The sequence below is a fragment of the Tupaia chinensis genome, unplaced genomic scaffold (genome assembly GCF_000334495.1).
Source record: "Tupaia chinensis unplaced genomic scaffold, TupChi_1.0 Scaffold139917_1, whole genome shotgun sequence".
NCBI classification, from domain to species: Eukaryota; Metazoa; Chordata; class Mammalia; order Scandentia; family Tupaiidae; genus Tupaia; species Tupaia belangeri.
In genome coordinates, this window is record NW_006199796.1 from 267,705 (window position 1) to 292,453 (window position 24,749).

Genomic DNA, 24,749 nt, shown 5'->3' on the forward strand with positions numbered 1-24,749 from the left:
GTTTTTCTTTGGTTTCTGCAGTCTGAAAAATGTGTGGAAGTGTGCCCCAGATCCCAGCAGGATGGAGAAATATTTTTTTTCTTTAATTAGGCCAATTATGTCCAATATTCATTTCCTCTATGTATATTTATTTTCAACCACTGAAACAAATGTTCATTCAAAAAAAAATCCTTCTCCCGTCTGTCACTTATTCTTACATCCTCTGTCTCCAATGGTGCCACACAAAAGGACAAAATCAGATACTAAAGAAGATCTGAAAACTTTCCCAATTTGCCTCTGCTTTTCAAAATACTCTGCAACTTGAATTAAAAAGTATGTATTTCATACCTGATCCATATCTAAAGTTGTTTCTATCATTTCCTGAAACTTGGAGAAATCAGAACGAAGATCAATAAGAGGAGTCACAAAAACTGCCAACAACAATGATTGGTGTTTTCCTAAAACAAAGCAAAAAGTTTGCCAAGTTAAACATGAAGGTACTTCTGCCCAGCAATTTCACCCAACACACCCCTCAGATACTTGGAAAGCCTATGTCCACACAAAACTGTCCAGGAATTTTACTGTGGCCACTGTTCACAATGGTCGACAAGTAGAAACAGCCCAAATGGTCCTCAATTGACACACAGACAAGATATAGCAAATCTACAAACTTAAATAACTAGAGAATGAAGCACCAACATATCCTACACAATGTGGATAAACTTTGAAAATGTAATACTGGAAAAGAAAACAAACACAAAGATCTACCTTAATGTATATGAAATGTCTATGTCCTATAGCAATGAGACTGAAAATGGTTGCTAGAGCAAGGGACGAATGGAGAGGAAATGCTCGTGGGACGGTTTTTCTTTTTCCATTTTGTCAGAGTGCACATGCACGCCCCAGAAAGAGACAGAGAGAGAGGGAAGGAAAGTGATAAAGCACCTCTGTCCCCCACGGAGAATGGTCATAAAATTTTGGGCACACACATGCACCCAGTATATTTTTCAAGCTATCAGATCCAGGATTCAAACCATGCAATTGGCCATGAGGGATCCAGCCACCTTAACCAACACCCCAGGGGCTGGCCGTAGCATTACTTCATCAGAGTGAGGAAAATGTTCTAAGATTATGAAGGTCACACACACAAAAAAAAGGGGTGGGGGAGGACAAAACAAAGAAAAAGAAGGTCTCTATTTTAAAGATACAAGACTACAGATTATAAAAATTTTACTGAAAAAATGCACATCTTTTGACCCAAAAAGCAGTGTGACAAATCTGCAAAGTTGCTATTTACTTGGGTATTTTACTTTATATGTGTTTAGTTCTCAAATTTATAAAAAGGAAAATGATATACTCCTCAGTACTTCCCACTAATAAAACACTGCCGGGACCAGCAGTGAGCGTAATGGCCACGTCGCTAGACTACCACCATGTAGTTGACGGCAATTTGCATCCTGGACCCGGTGGCTTAAAACTCACGCCAGGTGCATGCGTGTGCGTGCCCAGGATCCCAAGGAGAATGGAGGAGAAGGGACTGCGGCGTGGCCATCCCTCCTTGGGGGCGATTTCTTACTTTCTATCTCTCTGTCTCTCTGTCTGTCTGGTGAGCGCACACGCCCTTATAATAAAAAAACTCTCAAACCCACCCCTCAAAAAAAAAAACCACACACTGCCTCCTTGTTTGTCTGTAATCTCTTCCTTAATGAGTAGCAGAAATATGACATTAATTGCAATTAAATGAATTTTTTTGTAAATTTAATAATCTAAAGTCAAAGTGATTAAAATAAAACGACTAACTTAATCTATGTTATATTATTATTTCCATTAACATCACAGTATTCCAGTTAATAAAGGTTAAATCACACCAAACACTGGGTCATTGAAAAAGTCCCGATGCATTTTTCATAGAAAAACAGAAAAAATGCATCATCACTTTTCTGACAACTCAATATTGACACACTGGGACTTTGTTTGATGCTTTAAGCATACACACTGGATGGAACCAGCAGTTAGCGTAATGGCTATGCCACTGGACTCCCATGTAGTCAACCACGGTTAGCATCCTGGACCCGGTGGCTTAAAACTCACGCCGGGCGCGTGTGCGTGCGCACCCAAGATCCCGAGAGGAAAATGGAGGAGAAGGGATTGCGGGGGTGGTGATTTCTCACTTTCTATCCCTCTGTCTGTCTCTGTCTGGCGAGCGCACACGCCCTATAGCAAAAACCTCTCAAAAAAAAAAAAGAGTACACTCTGGAGAGCCAACCTGTAGCCTGATTGTTAAGGAAGAATCTGATCTCATATGGTCAACCATCAACCAGGCCAGGACCTGACAGCTTAAAAAGCATGGCAGATTTATGTCTGAAAAAACTGAAAGAAGGAAGAAAGGACTGCTTGCATGCCCTTGCCCATGGGCGGGGTTGTCATCTTCTGTCCTGCCCCCACTTCCCACAAGCTTATGTACCCTCTGCCCTACTGCAAAACAAAAAAAGAGCTTATGCTGGGCTATTAAGTAAGGAGGAGTAAAGGAAACAATAAGTCTATAGTACAGAAAGCAGAAGTAGAGACCTGGGTGCCAACGTCAATTGTGCTATCTAGTGGATTGGTTATCTAGAGCATATTCTACACCCTCTTCCTTGTTTATACACTGGAATAGTAACAACAGCTACCAAGGGCCAGTCCCATAGCCTAGTAGTAAAGGGAACTGGATCCTACATGATCAAAAACAGTCCAAATCCCAGCCTTGGTGGCTTAAAAAACACACCAGGTGCATGTGTGTGCATGCCAAAAATCCCAACAGAAGAAGAAACAATGGTATAACTGTATACAACACTTATATGATACTTGACACATAACAAAAGCTCACTAAGTTATTAAATACTGCTATCAATATAATGCCAGGACTTTTTTCTGATCTCCAATGAATTCTCTTAGAATTCTGCAAGTGACCTCTACAAAGTACACTGCATTTTACTCAAAAACAATAGTTCCCAAACTTTTCTAAGAAATTTTGTAGTTCTTGAGAAAATGATAAAAAGCTACTATGAAGTCAGGAAATTTGTTCTTTTTTTATATATAAGAGGTTTCTGCCTGTAAGGCATGTGTGCTTGCTAGGGAGGGGGAGAGGGAGAGACAGAGACAGTGAAAGGGAAAGTGTGAAACAACCCCTGGTGAGGGGTATGGCGACATAGCTATCCCTTCTCTTCCATTTTCCTCCTGCAATCTTGGATGGGCACGCATACACATGTGTTCGGCGTGATTTTCAATCTACCAGTACAGGATTCAAACCATAGTCATCTGTGTAGGAATCCAGCGAGGTAACTGCTACACCACGTGCTGGTGGAGGAAACCTGTTTTAAGAATTCATCTGGGGGGCCGGCAGGTGGCGTGGTGGTTGGGGGCGCTGGACTCCCACATGGCCGACAGTGGTTCAAGTCCTGAATCTGGTGGCTTGCTTTCTCACTTTCCCTCTCTCTCTGTGTCTGTATGATTAAACTGGAAAGTAACAATAATAATAAATAAAGTTAAAATTTAAAAAATAAAAAAAAAAAAGAATTCATCTGGGCCAGAGGGTGGCATAGCAGTTAAGGAGCTGGACTTCCACTTGAACAACCAGTTGGTTGAAACTCACACCTGGTGTATGTGTATGCGTGCCCAGATTTTGTGAGGAAAATGGAGAAGGGATTGCGGTGTGGCCATTTTTCCCGGGGGGTTGAGGGGGAGGTGATTTCCTACTTTCTATCTCACTCTGTTGTTTCTGGGAAGCATACACACCCTATAGCAAAAATCTCTAAAAAAACAAACAAACAAAATTTCATGCTTTCTTAGGGCCAGCAGAGTCTTGGTGGTTAAGGCACTAGACTCCCACATGGTCAGACTACAGTTTGCATCCCAAACCTGGCGGCTTTCTTTCTCACTCTCTTACTTCCTCTGTCTCTCTCTGTCTCTCTCTCTCTCATGCCCTATAGCAAATTTAAAACTAATAATAATATTAATAAAATTAAATATTTAAAAACAAAAAGTATTGATGCTTTCTTAGTATAATAGCATCTACACAAATTAAAAAAATAGTACATATGTGTGAAACATTATTTAGGCAGACTATAAACACTGTGCCTACACAGTATCTGTTGTACTGCAATGTCTGGCTTGTTATCCCAAATTTGCACCTGCATTATTGGTAAACAGGGAAACGACAGCAACAAAACTGGAAGCAACGAAACAGGAAGCAAAACAGGAAGCGGCAGTGGTTTACAAATGATTTTTTTATAGTGCCTTAATGTTTTGAAACGATAAAGGGCAAGCCCTCACATAACTGAAAAGCGAAAGGGCATATTTCCATACCAAGAACTTGTTTAATGGGGCCAGCTCTAAAGTGTAGCAGTGATTTGCTGCTCATGAGATGCTAAATCTGACCCAGAAAATATGGTTTAAAACCCTAGACTGACTGTGTAGGCACCCACACAAGTACCCAAGATTAGTTGGAGGAAGGACTGGATCGCTCGGATCTCGGTTTGACCAGACCTGTGAAGAGTGCTCCTACTTCTCTCTCTCTCTTCATTTGTATGTCCACATGCATACATTCAAAAATAAAGGGAAAAAAAGTTTTATATTTTGATAATGGTACTTTAGTAGGATTGCTTTCTATTGTAATTCTATGTGTTTTATTTTGTGCATTCAAAAACACTATTTCTGGGTCTGCTGGTAGCGTGGAGGTAAAGGCGGCTGGATCCCACACAGCTAACCATGCAGTTTAAGTCTCAGACCTGCTGGCTTGGAAAACACACTGAGCACGCACATCCAGGGTCCTGAGAGGAGAAATGACAGAGAAGAGATTGCAGCGTTGCCATCTTCCTGTGGGATGCTTTCTCACTTTCTCCCCTCTCTTTTTCTCCCCGTAGCAGCAAGCAGACACACTTGTTAGCAAAAAAGATCTTAGAGAGAGAGAGAGAGAGAGAAGGAAAAAAAAAAAAAAAAAAAAAACTCTATTCTATTCTAGGTTTCATAGGCTTCTTTTGAAGTCAAAGGGATCCATGGCACAAAAAAGTTTCAAAACCTCACTAGGCCTTCCCTCTCTGGCCTCAACTCCTATGATCATACACGTATCCTCTACCTCTATGGTTTCCTTCATTCTAGGTTTCCTTCACTCTCAACAAATCAAGCCCAAGTCAGCCTCACTAACTTACCCTGACTGATCCTGTTAGGCCTCCCTCCCAACCAAATCTAAAAGCTGAGCCTTTTCATCATTCAAGACTTAACTTAGATACCAACTGCTTAGAGCAGTGGTCCCCAACCTTTGTGACACCAGGGACTGGTTCTGTGGAAGACAATTTTTCCAAAGACAGGTGAGAATGGTTTTCGAAATAATTCAAGCACATTACATTTACTGTGTACTTAATTTCTAATATTATTACACTGTAATATATATTATACAGCTCAACATAATGCAGTATTTGCAGCTGCTCCCCCGTGCTACCATCACTGCCTCAACTCAACCTCAGATCATCAAGCAATAAATATTTTTTAAAGAATTACTTAATTTTATTTATTTATTTATTTATTTATTTATTTTAATTTGATCAGAGAGAGAGATGCTGAGAGAGAGAAAGATAAAGAGGGAAAGTGAAAAAGCAAGCCACCAGGTCCAGGACTCAAACTGTAGTCCATCATGTGGGAGTCCAGTGCCCTTAACCACAACACCTGCCAACCCCCTGGCACTAAATTCTTAAAAGGAGTATGCATATGTATATCACAATAAGGTTCACTTTTAAGATAATCTAAAATTGCTGATGATCTGACAGGAGACAGCTCAGGAATAATGCAAGCTATGGGAAGTGGCAATAAATACAAATGAAGCTCAGGGACCAGCAGTTAGCGTAATGGCTATGTCGCTGGACTCCCACGTAGTTGACCGCGGTTTGCGTCCCGGACCCGGTGGCTTAAAACTCACGCCGGGAGTGTGTGCGTGCGTGCCCAAGATCCTGAGAGGAGAATGGAGAAGGGATTGCAGCGTGGTCATCCCCCCTGGGGGGTGATTTGTAGCTTTCTGTCTCTCTTTCTCTCTCTGTCTGTCTGGCGAGGCAAAAAAATACCTCTCAAAAAAAAAAAAAAATACAAATGAAGCTTCATTTACTTGCCTGCTACTCACCTCCTAGTGTGAGGCCCCTGTAAGGCCCTGGGGTTAGGGACTCCTGTCTCAGAAGCCATCTGTGATCACTGGATATAGTCCCTGGTCCTCTGATAGGTCAATTTATCACATCCACAAATATCATGTTTTCTTTATTATATGTTACTATTTGAAATCCTTGCTCATTTATTTCCTGATTATCTGTCTCAATTCTCTGTCTCCCTCTATCATCCCACTCTTACAGAACTTCCACAAATAGGGACCTCATCTATCATAAGCAACCAATAGCTATTTATTTTGCTCTTATGCCAGGGGGTACACACAAATAAAAATGGAAAGAGAGAAAAAGCACCTCCCAATGGGGCCCAGTCACATTGCAATCCGTTGTCTTCCAATTTTATGGTGCCTGATGCGTGCCATCAAGGCCATAATTAAAATCCTGGTCAGTATGTGGGACCTGGCTTCCTCAACACAGAGCTTAACTACAGCACTATACAACTGGCCCAACTATTTGCTTAAATGACTTTATTTTTTATGAGAGAGAATTTTGCTATAGGGCACATGCACTTGCCAGAGAGACAGAGACAAACAGAGAGATAAAAGCACAAAATCATCCTGCAGGGGCATACGGCCATGCTGCAATCCCTTTTCCATTTTCTTCCTGGGATCTTGGGCATGGACACATGCACACATGTCCGGCGTGATTTTTTTTTTTTTTTTGGAGAGGTTTTTGCTATAGGTCGCATATGCTCGCCAGACAGACAGAGAAGAGACAGAGAGACAGAAAGCGAGAAATCACCCCAAGGGGGGATGGCCATGCCACAATCCCTTCTCCTCTTGGGATCTTGGGCACGCACACACACGCACCGGGCATCAGTTTTAAGCTACCGGGTCTGGGACGTGAACCATGGTCGACTATGTAGGAGTCCAGCGACACAGGCATTACGCCAACTACTGGTCTCCCCAGCATGATTTTGAAGCCACTGGGTTCAGGATTTGAACCACTATGCCATCTGCTGGTCCCAAGAAGAGACCAATGAAGCTCTCAATCACTTCTTCATTTTGATATATGAAACACTTATCTACTAAAGATTTCAAAAATCACACAGGGAGCCAGCAGATGGCATGATGGTTAAAGCACTAAACTACCACATGGCCAACTACAGTATGAGGGCCAGACCTGGCAGCTTGAAAATCACACTGGGTTTGTGTTCGTGTATGCTAAAATCCTGGAGAAGGAATGGTGGCATGGCCAACCCTCCAGGGCGGTGATTTCCCACTTTCCCTCTGTCTCACTGTTTCTCCAGCAAGCACACATACCCTATCACAAAAACCTAAAAATAAATAAATAAATCGCGCAGGAAACAACTATTCACTTTGTAAATGCATCAGAAGGCTAAGTGTCCAAACAATGAAGTAATTAAATAATTTTTGTTAAGAAACCAAGTTTGAGATTGTGGATTATACATAGCTGACTGTGTGGTTCAACTCCCAAATGTGGCAGCTTAAAAAACACACTGGGCACATGTACACACATGCCCAAAATCCCAAAAAGAGGGAGAAAAAAAGAAGGGATTGTGGCATGACCATTCCCATTGGACAGTGAGTGCTTTCTCACTTTTTGTTTTTCTATCTCTCAGGCCACACATCCTTTAACAAGAAAATAAAGAAGGGAACTAAACTCACTGTCAGAAAGTCAGCAAGATTCATTTACAGGCCAGCAGGTGGCGTGGTGGTTAAGGTGGCTCAACTTCCACATCACTGACAGCAATTCGAGAACCAAACCTGGCAGCTTGGTTTCTAACTTTCCCTCCCTCCTTCTCTCTCTCTCTCTCTGGTCAACTTTAAAAAAAATAATAATAATAAATAGAGACAATGAATAAATTTTTTTGAAAAGATTCATTTACAAATTCCTAAATTTGATTTTTAAGAATACAGTTGTACATGTCATAAACTGCTACAATATTTAGGCAAATAAGCTAAGTATTAGTATTCTATAACTTAGTCATTATTTATACTTTATTATTTACTAAGATAAAAACTATAATAACCCTTTCCCTTTGAAGTCTCCTCATATACTATAAGAATGAAGGAAAACAACAAAAAGTATCATTTTGTTACCTTCATATTTTTCCAGAGCCTGTATTACATTAGGAAGTTGATTTATACCCTGATAGAGTCGGTAACAATCTTGTAAGTTTGCTGCTTGTCTTTGAAATTTCTTCGCAAGTTTGTTAAGATCTGGGAATCTACGAAGTAAGTCTTCTTGTAAACTCTGCCTCAGTTCTGCATCTTCTACAAAGGCTTCCACTAAATTTAATCTGAAATAAATTATGCTAGAATTAATCATAAATATTTTAGTGTAACATTAAATTTTGTCAAGTAAGGACATAAATCTCATTAAATAAACTCAAAATTCCATAAAAGAAGCCTAAATTTATTCTGAAATGTTAGCTTTTTTTTAGAAAGCAGAAAAAAATGCGTAAGATTGAGTCAAGCAACTCCTGATTAGGTAGGAGTGAAATTAATGTTTTACATCATGACCCAACACATGCATGCATGGATATATAATTACTGTAGGTACACAAAAAGTTACTCTTGCTATATGTGATGCACTGTTATTTTCTACCATATTTAATCTTTCAATAATATTTATGTCACCCATTACACAAACTTCACAACCCACTACTGGATCCTAACAGTTTGAAAAACAAGATTGTTGGGCCAACAAGTGGCATGGTGGTTAAGGTGCTGGATCTCATATGGCCAACTCAGTGGCTGGAGTCCCAGCCCTGGCAGCCTGAAAAACACACTGGACACGTGTGCAAGTGTGACCAGAATCTGGAGAGAATGGAAGAGAAAGGACTAGAGCATGGCCACACCCCTGAGAGAGTGCTTTCTCACTTTCTGTCTGTCTCTCTCTCATCAGTAAGCACATATGCCCTAGAGCCAGAAAAAAGTTTTTTAAAAAGTTGATGTTACTGAAACAGGAACTAAAAGATAAATTGTTAACAACAGCAACAAAAAAACAGAAAGTATTACTACACATATTATATATCTCTAGTTACGAATTCAGGGCCCCATGAACACTGTAAATGATTCAAGGTTCAGAAAGCTATCAGATGAGCAATCATTTTCCCTCTAATTTGTAAATCCCAAGCCATAAATTAACCTTTAAATTCCACAGGGAAACAAATCAGCTTTCTAAATCTCTTTATCTATTTACTAATCTCTCAAGTAGCATTTAAATTTTCTGCATCATCAAAATGTTCATCTAGCATACAATTATATATGAGGAGGAAAAAATTACCCTTAATCACATAATGATCATATATACTTAAAGCGGGATTTCTAAACCTCAGCCACACTGATGTTTTAGGGTGGAAATTTGAGAAGCCATTCTTTGCTTAACAAAATTGCTAGCTTCTATCCACTATACACCTCCCTCCAGCATGACAATCTCTAGACACTGTATGTGGGACAGTGGGGAGAATTTAACCAGGTCCAGAACTGCTGGCTTAAAGAATTTGAATTTTTTTTTTTTTTTTGCTAGAGAACCTATGTGCTGGCTAGAGAAAGAGAGAGGAAAGGGAACGATGCATCATCCATACAGAACGGTCACACCACAAACCCTTCTCCTCCATCTCCCTCCTTTCAGGATTTTGGGAATCCACACATACATGCCCAGCATGTTTCTCAAGCTGCCAGGTCCAGAACTTGAACCATGTGGTCTGCTACATGAGATCTGGCTGCTTTAACTACCAAGCCATGGGGCTGTCTTCAAAACTCACTTTTAGGGGCTGGCAGGTGGTGTAGCAGTTAAGGTATTAGACTCCAACATGGAGGACCACAGTTCTAGTCCTAAACCTGGCAGCTTGCTTTCTCACTTTTTTATTCTCTGTTTCTGTCTCTCTCTGGCCAAATTAAAAAACAGTAATATATAAAATAAAATGATTTTTGTGGAGAGGTTTTTGCTATAGGGCATGTGCACTCACCAGATAGAGACAGAGAGACAAAAAGTGAGAAATCACCCCCCAGGGGGGAGGGCCACTCTGTAATCCCTTCTCTTCCATTATCTTCTCGGGATCTTGGGCACACACATGTGCCCGGCATGAGTTTTAGGTCACTGTGTCTGGGACGCGAACCGCAGTCAAATATATGGGAGTTCAGAGACATAGCCATTACACTAACTGCTGGTCCCGATAAGTGGTTTTTAATAGAAAATGACAAATTAGAGACCAGCCCATGGCATCGTATTTAATGCAGCTGGATCTTACATGGCCTACCACACAAGTACTTGAGAAACTCTCTGGCGGGGGCCGGCAAGTGGCATGGTGGTTAAAGGCGCTGGAGTCCCATATGGCCAACCACGGCTCAAGTCTTGGACCTGGTGGCTTGCTTTCTCACTTCCTCTGTCTCTCTCTGATCAAACTGGAAAATAATAATGATAATAATAATAAATAAAGTTAAATAAAATAATTCTTAAAAAAACAAAAAAAGAAACTCACTGAAAAAACTAAAAAAGAAAAAGGAAAAAAAAAAGAAAATGTGGGGGCCAGCAAATGGCGTGGTGGTAAAAGCGCTGGAATTCCTACAAGGCTGACTATGGTTCAAGTCTCTGACCTGGCAGCTTGCTTTCTCACTCTTCCTCTCTCTCACTGTCTTTTTCTGGCAAAACTCATGTGAAATACTACTACTACTAATGATAATAATAAAATAAATAATTCTTTAAAAATAAAAAAGAAAATGCCAAATTAGTAGGAAAAAACTTTAATTAATTTGTTATCTAGTTAAGGAGCTGGATCCCACATAACTGAATCAACTGTTGGTGTCTTATAGGATGGCTCAAAAGACAAACCCAAAATGCAGATAAGATAAATGGAAGTGATTGAAGATTGGCTAGTCTCCACAGAGAATAATTTTTCACTCCATCCCCCTTGAATGAATACTCCCTCTGGCAAAAAAAATTTTTTTTGAAGTTTATATTATGGGGACCAGAAGATGGTATGACAATTAAGGCACGGAACTCCCACATGAGGCAGACCACAGTTTGAGCCCCAGACCTGGCAGCTAGAGAATCACGCTAGGCCCAAGTGCGTGCTTTCTCAAAATTTCAAGGAGAATGGAGAAGGGATTATGGCATGGACATCCTCTTTGAGGGGTGATTTCTCACTTTCCCTCTCTTTGTCTGAGGTGAGCACATGCACTGACAAAAATCTATAGAGTGTATGCTATGAACTAGTCACTAGGACTACAAGCAAACACCATGAATTATTCAAGCTCATACTACTCCAAAAAATATTTCAAGGACATGTACTCTAAATAAAAAATAATGGATATGGTCAAATCGTACAACACAATAAAGCAAATCTTGGCCTTTCTAGCTAACCCTATGATTTAAGATTCAAACTGAGCTTCTCAAAGTTCAACCCAAGTTTACCAGCATCAAAATCATGTGGACATAAATACAGAATCCTGAGCAGAAGGGTCCAAACATGAAATTCAAATAGGCTTCTCAACCAATTCTTTTTTCTTTCATTGTTATCTTTTTTTTTTTTTTTTTAAATGGCACAGGATTTGCTTGTTGGGGGGATTAAGGAGCGTCAGGGGAGGAAAGGCAGGGGTCATGGCATGACAAGACCCTGTAGAGGGGGACGGCCCTCCAGGAATAAAGTAAGTAAACACCAAAAAAAATTAAGTCCTGGGACTGGCAGGTGGCATGGTGGTTAAAGGTGCTGGATTCCCACATGGCGACCGCAGTTCGAGTCCCGGGCCTGGTGGCTTGCTTTCTCACTTCCCCCTTCTCTCTCTGGTAAAATTTAAAATAATAACAACAAATGGAATTATATAAATAATTCTTTAAAAAGAAAAAAAAAAGAGAGAAACATGGGAGTGCTGACAGCTTTCAAAAGGAAAAAAATTAAGTCCTAACTTGCCATGTGTTTTCATAATAAACTGGGGGAAGAAATGTAAGATGATAATAAATTTTACAAGAATCTGATGCTAGTTGACTTACACCTTCATCTTTTTCCTATCCTTTCCCTAAAACACTCAGAGAAATGGTAAAAATCCAGAGACTATATCAACATAGATTTAATTTTTTAAAGTTTATTTTTAAACTAGTTTTCAAAGAACTATTTATTTATTTTTAATTTGACCAGAATTGGAAAAAAGTAAGAAAGCAAGCTGCCAGGTTCGGGACTTAAACTATACTTGTTGGGAACCAGCAGTTAGCGTAATGGCTATGTCGCGGGACTCCCATGTAGTCGACCGCGGTTCGTGTCCTGGACCTGGTGGCTTAAAACTCACACCGGGCGCGTGCGCGTGCGTGCCCAAGATCCCGAGAGGAGAATGGAGGAGAAGGGATTGCAGTATGACCATCCCCCCTGGGGGGGGATTTCTCGCTTTCTGTCTCTCTGTCTCTCTCTGTCTGTCTGGCGAGCGCACGCGCCCTGCAGTGAAAATCTCTCAAAAAAAAAAAACAAAAAAAAACAAAAAAAAACCACTCCTACATGGTACTTTCTTTCCCTTTTTAAACTAATTTTTAAAAATTTTACTTGCATATCAGCTCTATGAGGAAGAGAGACAGAGAGAGAGTGAACCCCTAATAGGGTCCAGATATTGCAATCAAGCTTCAGTCAGCCCTGGATTACAGGCAAGTGTAGCTCCAGAGTACTCAGGGAGGCCTCCCGACTTGCAAACCTCCCCATGTAGCTCATCCTCAGAGCAGCGACATTTTACAAATACAACACCGACCAGCCCTGAAAATATATTTCTGAAGAATCGTGCTTCTTACTTGTTCCAAGTATCATTGTTTCCTATCAAACTCATGAGAAAATAAATTCTAAGTTATGAATACTGCTGAGCAGCATGGAGGCACATATCTTCTCCTCCCCTCTATGGAAAAGGTAGATGTGCACCCATACCTGGAAGTCAAAAAAAAACACTGGTTCTGTGCAAAGGAAGTAGTCCAATTTTATTTGTCTGAAAAAACTATGTTTTACTATTGAATGTTATACTATACAATGTCTTAGCTATTCCAGACCAAAGTTTAGGAAGAAAAAAATTTTACATGAATTAGATATATAGTGAAATGAAAGAAAAAAATGTAAATACTGTTGAAGGAAGGAAAATACAAGTTGTATTTATAAAAATAATTCTCTGGGGAGGCAGGCAGCATGGTGTTTAAGGTGCTAGACTCCTACATGGGTGATCCCAGTTCAAGTCCTGGACCTGGCGGCTAGCTTTTTCTTTCCCTTTCTCTCTCTCTCTGGTCAAATTTAAAATTATTTAATAAAAGATAAAATTAAATATACAATTCTCAAAAAAAATAAAATAATCCTCTGTGTCAGAGTGTATCTATCATTTAAAAAAAAACTCAGGACCAGCAGATAGCATAATGGTTATTATATGTATGTATGTATATTTGTGTACATATCATTTTCCCTTTGATCTTACTTCTCTAAGCCCATAAACAAAGGTGACAACTCTAGTTTATCCTAGCTGGCTTAAAGATATTCAAACCACTTCCAAATTACTCAAATCCTGTAACCAGAACAAATCTGTATGTTGGACTCATTTCTTCCTTCCCCTAGACAAATTCTCTCAGAATTAAACTTCACATAGAGTATAAAAAAATTCACGTTCTAAGAATTTTCAGTAAATTTGGAAACAACCATCATCCTTAAGTCACCAAATTTAAAACCAAATAATAACTGGAATAGTCAAGGAAATTCACTGCCAACCTTACATGAAAGAACTTCTCAAAAAATGAACTTTAGGGCCATTCCCACAACCTAAAGTTTAAGGGAGTCAAATCCTACATGGATGACCACAGTTTGAATCCCAGCACTGGTAGCTTGAAAAACATGTGCATGAGCCCAAAATCCTGACAAGATATATAAGTGGATGAGAAGGCATGCACCATGCCCATGCCCATAAGGACATGCTTTTCCCCTTTCTTTTTATCTGTTCTGTCTGTCTGCCTGTCTTTCTGGTGAACACACTTGCCCTCTGGTAATAAAAAAAATAAAGCAGGGACAAGCAGATGGTGTAATGGTTACATTGCTAGAAACCTATGCAGTAGACTGTGGTTCAAGTCCCAGCTCCAGCCACTTAAAAACTCATTCTAGATGGGACCAGCAGATGGCGTGGTGGTTAAAACGCTGGACACTCCCACATGGCTGACCATGGTTCGAGTCCTGGACCTGGTGGCTTGCTTTCTTACTTTCCTTCTCTTTCTCTCTGTGTCTCTCTCTGGTCAAATCAAAATAAAATAAATGAATAAATAAAAGTAAATAAATATTAAAAAAAAAAAAAAAACCATTCTAGAACCATGTGCATGTGTGCCCAAAACCCCAAAAAGAGAACGGATTAACAGATGGCTATCCCCCTTGGGGGATGATTTCTCACTTTCTCTCTGGTGAGCACACGTACCCTAGAGTGAAAATATTTCTCTCCTTTTTGTTTATTATTTATTTTATTTATTCATTCATTTTATTTTAATTTCACCAAAGAGAGACACAGAGAGAGAGAGAGAGAGAGAAAGAGGAAAAGTGAGAAAGCAAGCTACCAGATCTAGGACGTAAAGCTTGGTCGGCCATGTGGAAGTGTCCAGCGCCTTAACCACCATGCACCTGCTGGTCCCCTGCATAAAACCCCTGGGAAAAAAAATTTAAATATGGGGCCAGCAGGTGCAGTGGTGCTTAAGGCACTGGACTCCCACATGGCAAACTGTGATTTGAGTCCTAGACCTGGTGGCTTGCTTACCTTCCCTTTGTCTTTCTGTCTCTTTCTGGTCAAATTCAAAAATGACAACAATGATAATAATAAAATAATTCTCTTAAAAAATAAGCAGTAAAAGGTAAAATGGTAAAGAAATAAATAAGCTACTAGGGGCCTGCAGGTGGCATGGTAATTAGGTTGCTGGACTGCCTGCCACCTGGCCAACCATTGTTTGATTCCTGGACATGGTGGCTTGCTTTCTCACTCTCTCTGATGAGTGCACATATAAAATTAAAAAACAGTAATAATAGGGACCAGCAGATGGCATGGTGGCTTAGGCGCTGGACACTCCCATATGGCCAACCACAGTTCAAGTCCTAGACCTGGTGGCTTGCTTTCTGTCCAGCGCCTTCCCGCCACCAGCTGGTCCCGCTTTCCCCCTTTTCTCTCTCTCTACCTCCCTCGCTCTCTTTCTGGTCAAATTAAAATAAAATGAATTAATAGATAAAATTAAGTAAATAATTCTTTAAAAAGACAGTAATAATAAGGAAAATTTTAAAAATAATTCTTTTTTAAAAAAGCATTTAAAAAGCCTAAACTAACATAAAGCAATATACACATAATATCTCTTTGGTCAAGATATTATTAAAACCCTAATAAACTGCTAGTTTCACAAGTCTATTCATTATACCATTTCAATAATTACAGTGTAAGTTTATGTTTCTGGCTCCAAGAAAAATGTTTAATAAAAGAAGACTATTGTACCGTTTGTTTCCATGGCAATGTCACTTTTGAATCAAAATTGTAGAAGTATCAAAGTTATTGTTGGCATAACATAAAATACCTATCAATCCAACTCAATGAAATCACTTAGCTCTACATAATTTGACATAATAATTTGCAAATTGACTGAAATACACAATTAACTTTTTTGGGGGGGAGAGGTTTTTGCTATAGTGTACGTGCACTCACCAGAAAGACAGAGAGAGGCAGAGAAAAAGAAAGTGAGAAATCACCCCCCCAGGGGGGATGTCCATGCCACAATCCCTTCTCCTCCATTCTCCTCTCGGTATCTGGGCACGCACGCACACGTGCCCGGCATGAGTTTAAGTCACCAGGTCCAGGACTCGAACTACAGTAGACTACATGGGAGTCCAGCGACATAGCCATTATGCCAACAGCTGGTCCCCACAATAACATTTTGAGTCATTTAACCCCTAAAATTTCAACAGAATTAATCATAAAATTAATCATGAGAATTTTGATGTTTTAAAAATCAACAATGACCCATCTAGCCATGTGCTGCTCCACACCATGAGAGGAATGCAAGCACAAGTGCCACCTAGAACAAGTCTGGACAAAGCCCTTCCTGACCCAAATATAAACCCCACTCCTCAGTTCTTCCTTGGCAACCCATTTTCTAGGACTCCTCCCTTCTACAGAACTCTATTTTTCCTTCCCTCTCCTTCAATAAACTCCCCATTTTCAGTAACTTATACAAAGAGAGAAATAAATTTTTTTCTTGGCGGAGAAGATTTCTTTCTATAGGGTGTGTGCGCTTGCTGGAGAGACAGACAGACAGAAAGTGAGAAATCACCCCCCCCCCCAGAAGATAGCCACACCACAATTCCTTTTCTTCCATTCTCCTCTCAGGATTCTGGGCACACAGACACATGCAGCCAGTGTGAATTTCAAGCCGCTGGGTCTAGGATTCAAACTACAGTTGACTATATGGGCATCCAGTGCCTTAACCACTACACCACCTGCAGGTCCTCAGAAAAACATTTTCCAAGAATACTCAAACTAGTGGAAGAGAGCAAATTCTGATTTCATACTTAATACTGAATAACAATGGGGATACAAAATAAAAATTAAAAAAAGTGTGTGTATATACATGTATATATATACGTGTGTGTGTGGGATATACACACACACACACACACACACACACACACACACACATGTATAGGGCCCAGCAGGTGGCGCTGTGGTTAAGGGTCCTGGACTCTCACATGGCTGATCAAGGATGCAGTCATGGACCTGTTGGCTTGCTTTCTCTCTCTCTCTCTCTCTCTCTCCCCCCGCTTCTCTCTCAGACTCTGATCGAATTTAAATAAATAAATAAAATCTTTTTAAAAATGTAATAATGGGACCAACAGATGGCATGGTGGTTAAGAGCGCTGGACTCCCACATGGCCGACCGCAATTCAAGTCCTGGACCTAGCAGCTTGCGTTCTCACTTTCTCTTTCCATTTCTCTCCACCCCTCTCTTCCCGTCTCTGGTCAAATTAAAATATATAAATAAATAGGTAAATAAAGTTAAATTTAAAAAATCCTTATTCCAAAAATGCATTATAGTGTCATAACAGGAAATATTCATAATTCTGGTTTAAATGAGTACTGGCAGAGTTAGAAATAACTGGATTTGTGCAAATAAAACATAAAAATTTAAACAGTATTTTGGTGACATGTGAAATATACATGTCTATATTACAAATAAATAAATTTTTTTAAATGTATTAATTAAAAATAATGCAATTGCTATGAAAGTTGGGAACATGAAATTTGGGGTATTTCACTTCCCAATACTGTGAATACCATGATTTACTAGAAGGAAGATTTTGAGGAAAATACTTAGGGGATGGTAGTAGTATAAAAGCACAGATTTATAAAGATAAAAGTATGAGATATACTGGAAGAAAACTGCAGCTGCGAAGGAAAAAAAAAAAGGCTTAATCAGAGATAAAATTATTATTATTATTTTTTTTTTGGTGGAGATTTTTGCCATAGGGTACACATACTCGCAAGACAGAGACACAGAAAGCAAGAAATCACTCCCCAGCATGGACAACCACACTGCTATCCCTTCCTTCATTCTTCTCTTGGGGTTTTGGGCATGCACTCATAAGTGTCTGGTGTGATTTTCAAGTTACCAGGTCCAGGACCCTAATCATGATTGTCCATGTGGGAGTCCAAAGCCTTTTATTTTTTTTGGAGAGGTTTTTGCTATGGGGCGCATACGCTCGCCAGACAGACAGAGAAAGACAGAGAGACAGAAAGCGACAAATCACCCCCCAGGGGGGATGGCCACGCCGCAATCCCTTCTCCTCCATTCTCCGCTCGGGATCTTGGACACACATGCACACACACACGGCGTGAGTTTAAGCGTGATCCTGGGCAAGCACATGTTCTAAGAAAGAAATGGAAAAAGACAAAGATAGGAGCTCTTACTGTGTTGTAAACCTCCTGGCCCAGTTGCTCAATTAGAATTATAGGCTTAACGGGACCAGCAGTTAGCATGTCGCTGGATTCTCATGTAGTTGACTGCAGTTCGAGTCCTGGACCCGGTGGCTTAAAACTCACGCCGGGCACGTGTGCGTGTGTGCCCAGGATCCCGAGAGGAGAATGGAGAAGGGATTGCGGCGTGACCATCCCCACCCCCCCGAGTGGGGGGGATGGCCTAATGGTAACGTCACTGGACTCCCACGTACTTGACCAAAGTTCAAGTCTCAGACCCTGACGTTTAAAACTCATGTTGGGTGCATGTGCCTACATGCCCAAAATTCCAAGAGAAGAATGGAGAAGGGATTGGTGTGTGGCCAACTGCCCTAGGGTGGAATTCCTCACTTTCTCTCTCTCTCTCTTTCTCTCCAGTGAGCATAGGTGCCCTATAGCAAAAATCTCTTTTAAAAAATTTTTTTAAATAAATAAATAATAAAAATTAAAAAGGAGTGGCCAGCAGATGGTATGGTAGTTAAGGTGCTGGATTCTCACATGGCTGACTATGGTTCTAGTCCCAGACCTGGCAGCTCGGAGTATATGCATGTGTTCAAAATCCCAGCAAAGAAATGGAAAAGGGATTGAGGCATGACCATCCCCCCAAGGGGTGAGTTCTTACTTTGCCTCTTTCCCCAGCGAGTGTACATACCCAATGGCAAAAAAAAAAAAAAGAGAGAGAGAGAGACAGAGAAAGAGAACAGACATAAAATCCTAACATTTCTGTCATTTAAGGTGGGCAGGTGATGTGGTGGTTAAGGCGCTAGACTGCCACGTAGTCAAATGAGATTCAAGTCCCACACCTGATGATTTGTTTTCTTACTTTCCTTTACTCCCTTCTCTGTCTCTCTCTGGTCAAACTGAAAATAACAATAATAATAATAATAAATAAATAAATTTAAATAATTCTTAAAAGAATTTATCATATCTGTATATTTAAAAATGAACTTTTTTTGGAAGTATACTCAAGAAACTGATCAGACTTGCTGCTCCCAAGGCATGTGGTGGCAATTCACATAGAATACACTAAAAAACTATGCCCCCTGGAGCTGTTACCTGAGGAAGGGGTCTATGGGATATAAGGGACAATGGTAGGAGACCTATCAATATACATCCTGCACTTCTAAAATTCTGAAATCTATAAATGTAATTGCTTATTCAAAAATACTAAAAATTTAAAACCATAACTTGCCTTATCTTAATTACTTCCAAATTACCCTATCCTCCAATTTCTTATTCAGTCAATAAATCCCAGTCTTCTTCCCCAACAAATCTGGCTTCAGAAAGTTACCTTAAAATTACAACCTCTACATTTTCAATAAAATCTCAGCATACCCACAACGCACTACTTTTGCAAACTATTTTTATTATAAGGCCCTTTGCAATCCACAGGACCAACACTCAGCATGATAATTATTTGCATGGTGTCTTATAATACTGATCAAGAATTGTTTGCCAGATGTCTCCAAATACTCATGAGATAACATCATAAATGCCCATTGAATATTCAACTAGTCATTCCTGAATGACTTCACAATACTGAAGGCATAAAAATGTTGAACACTGGGACAGGGAGTTAGCGTAATGGCTATGTCGCTGAACTCCCACGTAGTCATAGTTCGAGCTCCAGACCCGGTGGCCTAAATTCACCACAGGTGCTTGTGTGTGCATGTCCAAGATCCTGAGAGGAGAATGGAGGAGAAGGGATTGTGGCATGGCCATCCCCCTTGGGGAGTGATTTCTCGCTTTCTGTCTCTCTGTCTGTGTCTTTCTGGTGAGCACATGCACCCTATAGCAAAAACCTCTACAAAAAAAAAAAAAAGTTGAACGCTTATCCATTCTGGCAATGTATACAATTTGCCAAACAGAAAACAGTAAAAAGGCAACAGATGAATGATAAAGTCATTACAATAACCTAAATACTGTGAAAGGGAAAGTATATCCTGTCAAAAACATTATGTACTGCACCAGCAAGTGGCGAGGTGGTTAAGGCACTGGACATTCCCACATGGCTCAACACGGTTCAAGTCCCAGACCTGGTGGCTTGCTTTCTCACTTTTCCTCTCTGTGTCTCTCTCTGGTCAAATTTAAATAAATGAATGAATAAATAAAATAAAATAAATAATTCTTTTTTTTTTTTTGAGAGGTTTTCGCTATAGGGCACATACGCTCGCCAGACAGACACAGAGAGACAAAGATACAGAAAGGGACAAATCACCCACCGGGGGGGGAATGGTCACACTGCAATCCCTTCTCCTCCATTCTCCTCTCGGGATCTTGGGCACACACACACAGGCACCCAGCATGAGTTCTAAGCCACCGGGTCCGGGATGCAAACCGCAGTCGACTACATGGCAATCCAGCAACATAGCCATTACGCAAACTGCTGGTTCCCAAAATAAATAATTCTTTAAAAAAAAACAAAAACATTATGTACTTAAATGCTGAATATGGAGGACTAGCAGATGATGAAGCAGTTACATCGCTGGACTCCCACATGGCAGACTATGGATTAACTCTCAGACCCAGTGGTTACAAAATGATGTTGGGTGCGTGTGCAGGCATACTCAGGATCCCAGGAGGAAAACAGAAAAGCAACTGCAGCAAGGCCATCCCTCCTGGGATTTCTTACTCTCCCTATCACTGGGTCTCTCTCCCCAGGAAGTGTATACTCCCTCAGGTAAGAAAAACCTCTTCAGAAAAAAAATAAAATAAAATGCTGGCTATGAAGATAGAACCGCAACACCAAAAAATGCTTAACAAAGACATACGTGTGGAAAATACTAGGTCACAAAACCGTTATCAGGGTTTTAACTAGGTTTAACCAAAAAGATGATTGAATATAAGAGTATACTACATAGGACCAGCAGTTAGCATAATGGCTATGTCGCTGGACGCCCACATAGTCGACTGCGGTTCGCGTCCTGGACCCGGTGGCTTAAAACACACTGGGTGCGTGTGCGTGCGTGCCCAAGATCCCAAGAGGAGAAAAGAGGAGAAGGGATTGTGGAGTGGCCATCCCCCATGGGGTGTGATTTCTCAATTTCTGTCTCTCTGTCTGTCTGGTGAGCGCCCGCACCCTATAGCAAAAAACTCTAAAAAAATAATTAAAAAAAAGAGTATACTATATAAAATTATTTCATTACATAAAGGGCAAAAATAGACAAAACTTATTAATCTAGGAGGGTCAACATATAGCACAGTGGTTAAGGCACTGGACTCTCACATAGCAAATTACGCTTCAAGTCCTAGACCTGGAAGCTTGCTTTTTCATTTTCCTTTTTTCTCTCTCCGTCTGGTGAATAGCAAATTAAAATAATAATAACAGGAGCTAGCAGATGGCATGGTGGTTAAAGGTGCTAGACTCCCACATGGTCGACCAAGGTTCAAGTCCTGAGCCTGGCGGCTCACTTTCTCACTTTCTCTCTCATTCTGTCTCTATCTGGTCAAATGAAAATAAATAAGTAAATAAATAAATATAGTTAAATAAAATAATCCTTTAAAAAAACAATAACAACAATAAATAAAATTGATGGGATCAGCAAATGGTGTAATGATTACTTTGCTGAACTCCCACGTAGTCAACTGCGATTCATGGGCCAGACCCAGAGGCTTAAAAGTCATAGCAGGCAATGTGCATGCATCTCCAAGATCCCAAGAGAAGAAGGGATTGCAAAGTGGCCATTCCCCTGGGGAGTGATTTCTCCCTTTCTGTCTCTCCAGCAAGTACAGACGTCCTATGGCAAAAACCTTTCAAAAAAATAATTGACAAAAACAACATTAAATAAAGATAACTATATTTTATTTAATTTTATTTATTTATTTATATACTTATTTTTATTTTGACCACAGAGGGACAGAGAGAGAGAAATTAAGAAAGCAAGCCGCCAGGTCTGGGACTATCACAGCCACATGGAAGTCCAGTGCAATTAACCACCATGCTACCTGCCAGCTCCAGGATACTTATTTTCTTTTAATTATTTAATTTTATTTATTCATTCACTTATTTATTTAAATTTGACCAGAGAAATACAGAAAGAGAGAGAGAAAGCAAGTCACTAGGTCCAGGACTCGAACCATTGTCAGTTACATGAGTGCTCAGTGCCTTAGCCACCATGCCACCGGCTGGGCCCCAAAGATAATTATTATTAAAAAAAGAAACTTTTCTATCTATGATGTAACCAGCTAGGACAATGGTGAGCCAGACGAGTACTGCGGCAGTTAAAGTACTGTGCATAGAATCTAGAATCCACGTGACCAGCAAGCATAACCATGTCCCAGAGGAGAATGCTTTTTTCTATTGTGCTCTCTCTCACTCCCTCTGGCAAATGCACATACTCTTTGGGCATGCAAGAAAAAAAGGGGTTACTCTTCACGTGAGGGGTAGTAAGTAGGAGAACTGAGGGGAATTTTGTGAATGCTAGTTAGGCAGTTTCGTGACTTCTTTGTTGTTAGATATGTTCATTTTGAAAATTCAAGCAATTACACACTTGGGATTTGGGTGTGTGTGTATTATATTAGGTCATTAGATTATATTAGGTCATGACATTTTTTTTCCTATGCAAAAATGCATCATGACTTTCTCAACAACCCAGTATTATACTTTATTCAAAATGTTTCAAAATTAGTATCTAAAACAAAAGTCTGAAACAAACATGTCAAATGCTAGTCATGTGGGGAACCAGCAGTTAGCATAATGGCTACGTCGCTGGATTTCCACGTAGTCGACTGCGGTTCATGTCCCGGACCGGGTGGCTTAAAACTCACTCCGGGCGCGAGTGCGCGCATGCCCTTAGATATCAAGAGGAGAATGGAGGAGAAGGGATTGCAGCGTGACCATCCCCCCTCGGGGGTAATTTCTCGCTTTCTGTCTCTGTCTCTCTCTGTCTGTATGGCGAGCGGACGCACCCTGTAGCGAAAACCTGTCCCCCCAAAAAAAAAAAGGTAGTCATGTTTGGGTGGGAGAACTACATAACTTTTTCTATTCTTTTTCAATTTTAAAGATTGTCTAAAATATATGTTTAGGTCATCCTAAATCCTTTGTAAAACAATAAAGTATAAGTGGCTTCCAGTTTTTCCTACTCTGTTCTAAGTATTTTATACATATTAATTCATTTAATCCACATAACAATCCTGTAAGGAACTATGTGTTTTTCTGTTTCTTTCTTTTTTGTTTCCTTAATTTTTGATATAAGGCTACATGTTTGCAGCAGGGTAGGAGGGAATAAGAACCCTCTCCACAAGGAGGATAGCTGTAATCCTTTCTCCTCCATTCTCCTTCTAGGACTTTGGCCCACATGCATACTACGTCCAGCATTTTTTTTTTTTTTTCAAACTGCCAGGTCTGGGACTTGAATCATAAGGTCAGCCAGGTGCTGGGATCCTGTACCTTAACCACCATGCCGCCTATTGGCCCAATGTCATTTTAAAGTGAACAAACTACAATTTAGAGGTTGAGTAACCTATCCAAGACAAATAATTCAAACCTAAGAACACTAGCTCCAAAGGTTCAAGCTTTGAAACATTGTAACATACCACCTCTCTAATAAAGTTTTACATTTTTTAATAGTAAAAAGAAAAAAAAAATTAGTTAGGAAACAAAGTTCTTGAGGCCAGCAGATCAGGTGGTGGTTGGTGTACTGGACTCCCACATGGCCATCCGCAGTTCAAGTCCCAGACCTGGCAGCTTCCCTTCTCACTTTCCCTCTCTCTCTGGTAAGTTCATGTATCCCACAGCAAAATAAAAATACACAATAATAACAAATCAAATTAAATCAATAATTTCTTTTTAAAAAGGGAAATAAGTTCTTTAGTCTAAATCACTATTATTCTATAATACTACGCAGCTCTCTTTGCATTAAAACACTATACACATGAAATTAAATATAAGAGTAAGCAGTACAAACATATGGAAAAACTGCAAATTGCTATGGTGACAAAAATACACTAACAATATACCTCTCTTCTATTCTGTTCTTGTCCATGAGAGGCTGCTTAATCCACTGATTAACTAGTCTCTGTCCTTGAGATGTTTTACATTTATTCAGCAACGCAGCCAGAGATTGAGAGCCAGTGGTATCTTCAACAGAACCCTAATAAAAAATAAAACAGAAAGAATGTCATGCTTACTAGTGAAAACTTTTACTATGCCATAAAAAATGAAATAGGATTTTGGAAACAAGAACATGTATATTTCCAAAATATTAAGTGAGAAATTTCCACAGAAGTCCCTCTTCCTAAAGTCAACTTTCAACCTGTTACTATGTATTTTCAACTATACATCCTTCTCCAAAAAAAAAACCCACTTTACAATTACAGCAATTTTACATATAAAACTTCCTAAAACACAATTTTAAAGATGTGTTAACATACAAAATTTTTTTTTTCTTTTTTATTTGGAGAGGTTTTCGCTATAGGGCGCGTGCACTCGCCAGAGAGACAGAGAGACAGAAAGCGAGAAATCACCCCCCAAGGGGGATGGCCACGCCACAATCCCTTCTCCTCCATTCTCCTCTCGGGGTCTTGGGCACGCACGCACATGCGCCCGGTGTGAGTTTAAGCCACTGGGTCCGGGACGCGAACCACAGTCCGCTACATGGGAGTCCAGCGACATAGCCATTACGCTAACTGCTGGTCCCAACAT

The 24,749-nt window shown here is 40.1% G+C and overlaps 1 protein-coding gene across 3 annotated transcripts in view; it reads right to left on the reverse strand.

Annotated features, from left to right (window-relative positions):
- The window catches only part of MSH2 (mutS homolog 2), an 87,342-nt gene that overhangs the window by 37,500 nt on the left and 25,093 nt on the right, over positions 1-24,749 (reverse strand). For all 3 annotated transcript variants that reach the window (XR_003546815.1, XM_027765899.1, XM_006162350.3), the window contains 3 exons: positions 24,065-24,198; positions 8,228-8,427; positions 328-437 (listed from right to left, as the gene is read on the reverse strand). Coding sequence is in view for 2 of the 3 variants with exons in the window: in XM_027765899.1 (XP_027621700.1) it covers positions 328-437; positions 8,228-8,427; positions 24,065-24,198 (444 nt within the window). In the remaining variant the exon portion in view is untranslated. The remainder of the gene's footprint in view (positions 1-327; positions 438-8,227; positions 8,428-24,064; positions 24,199-24,749) is intronic.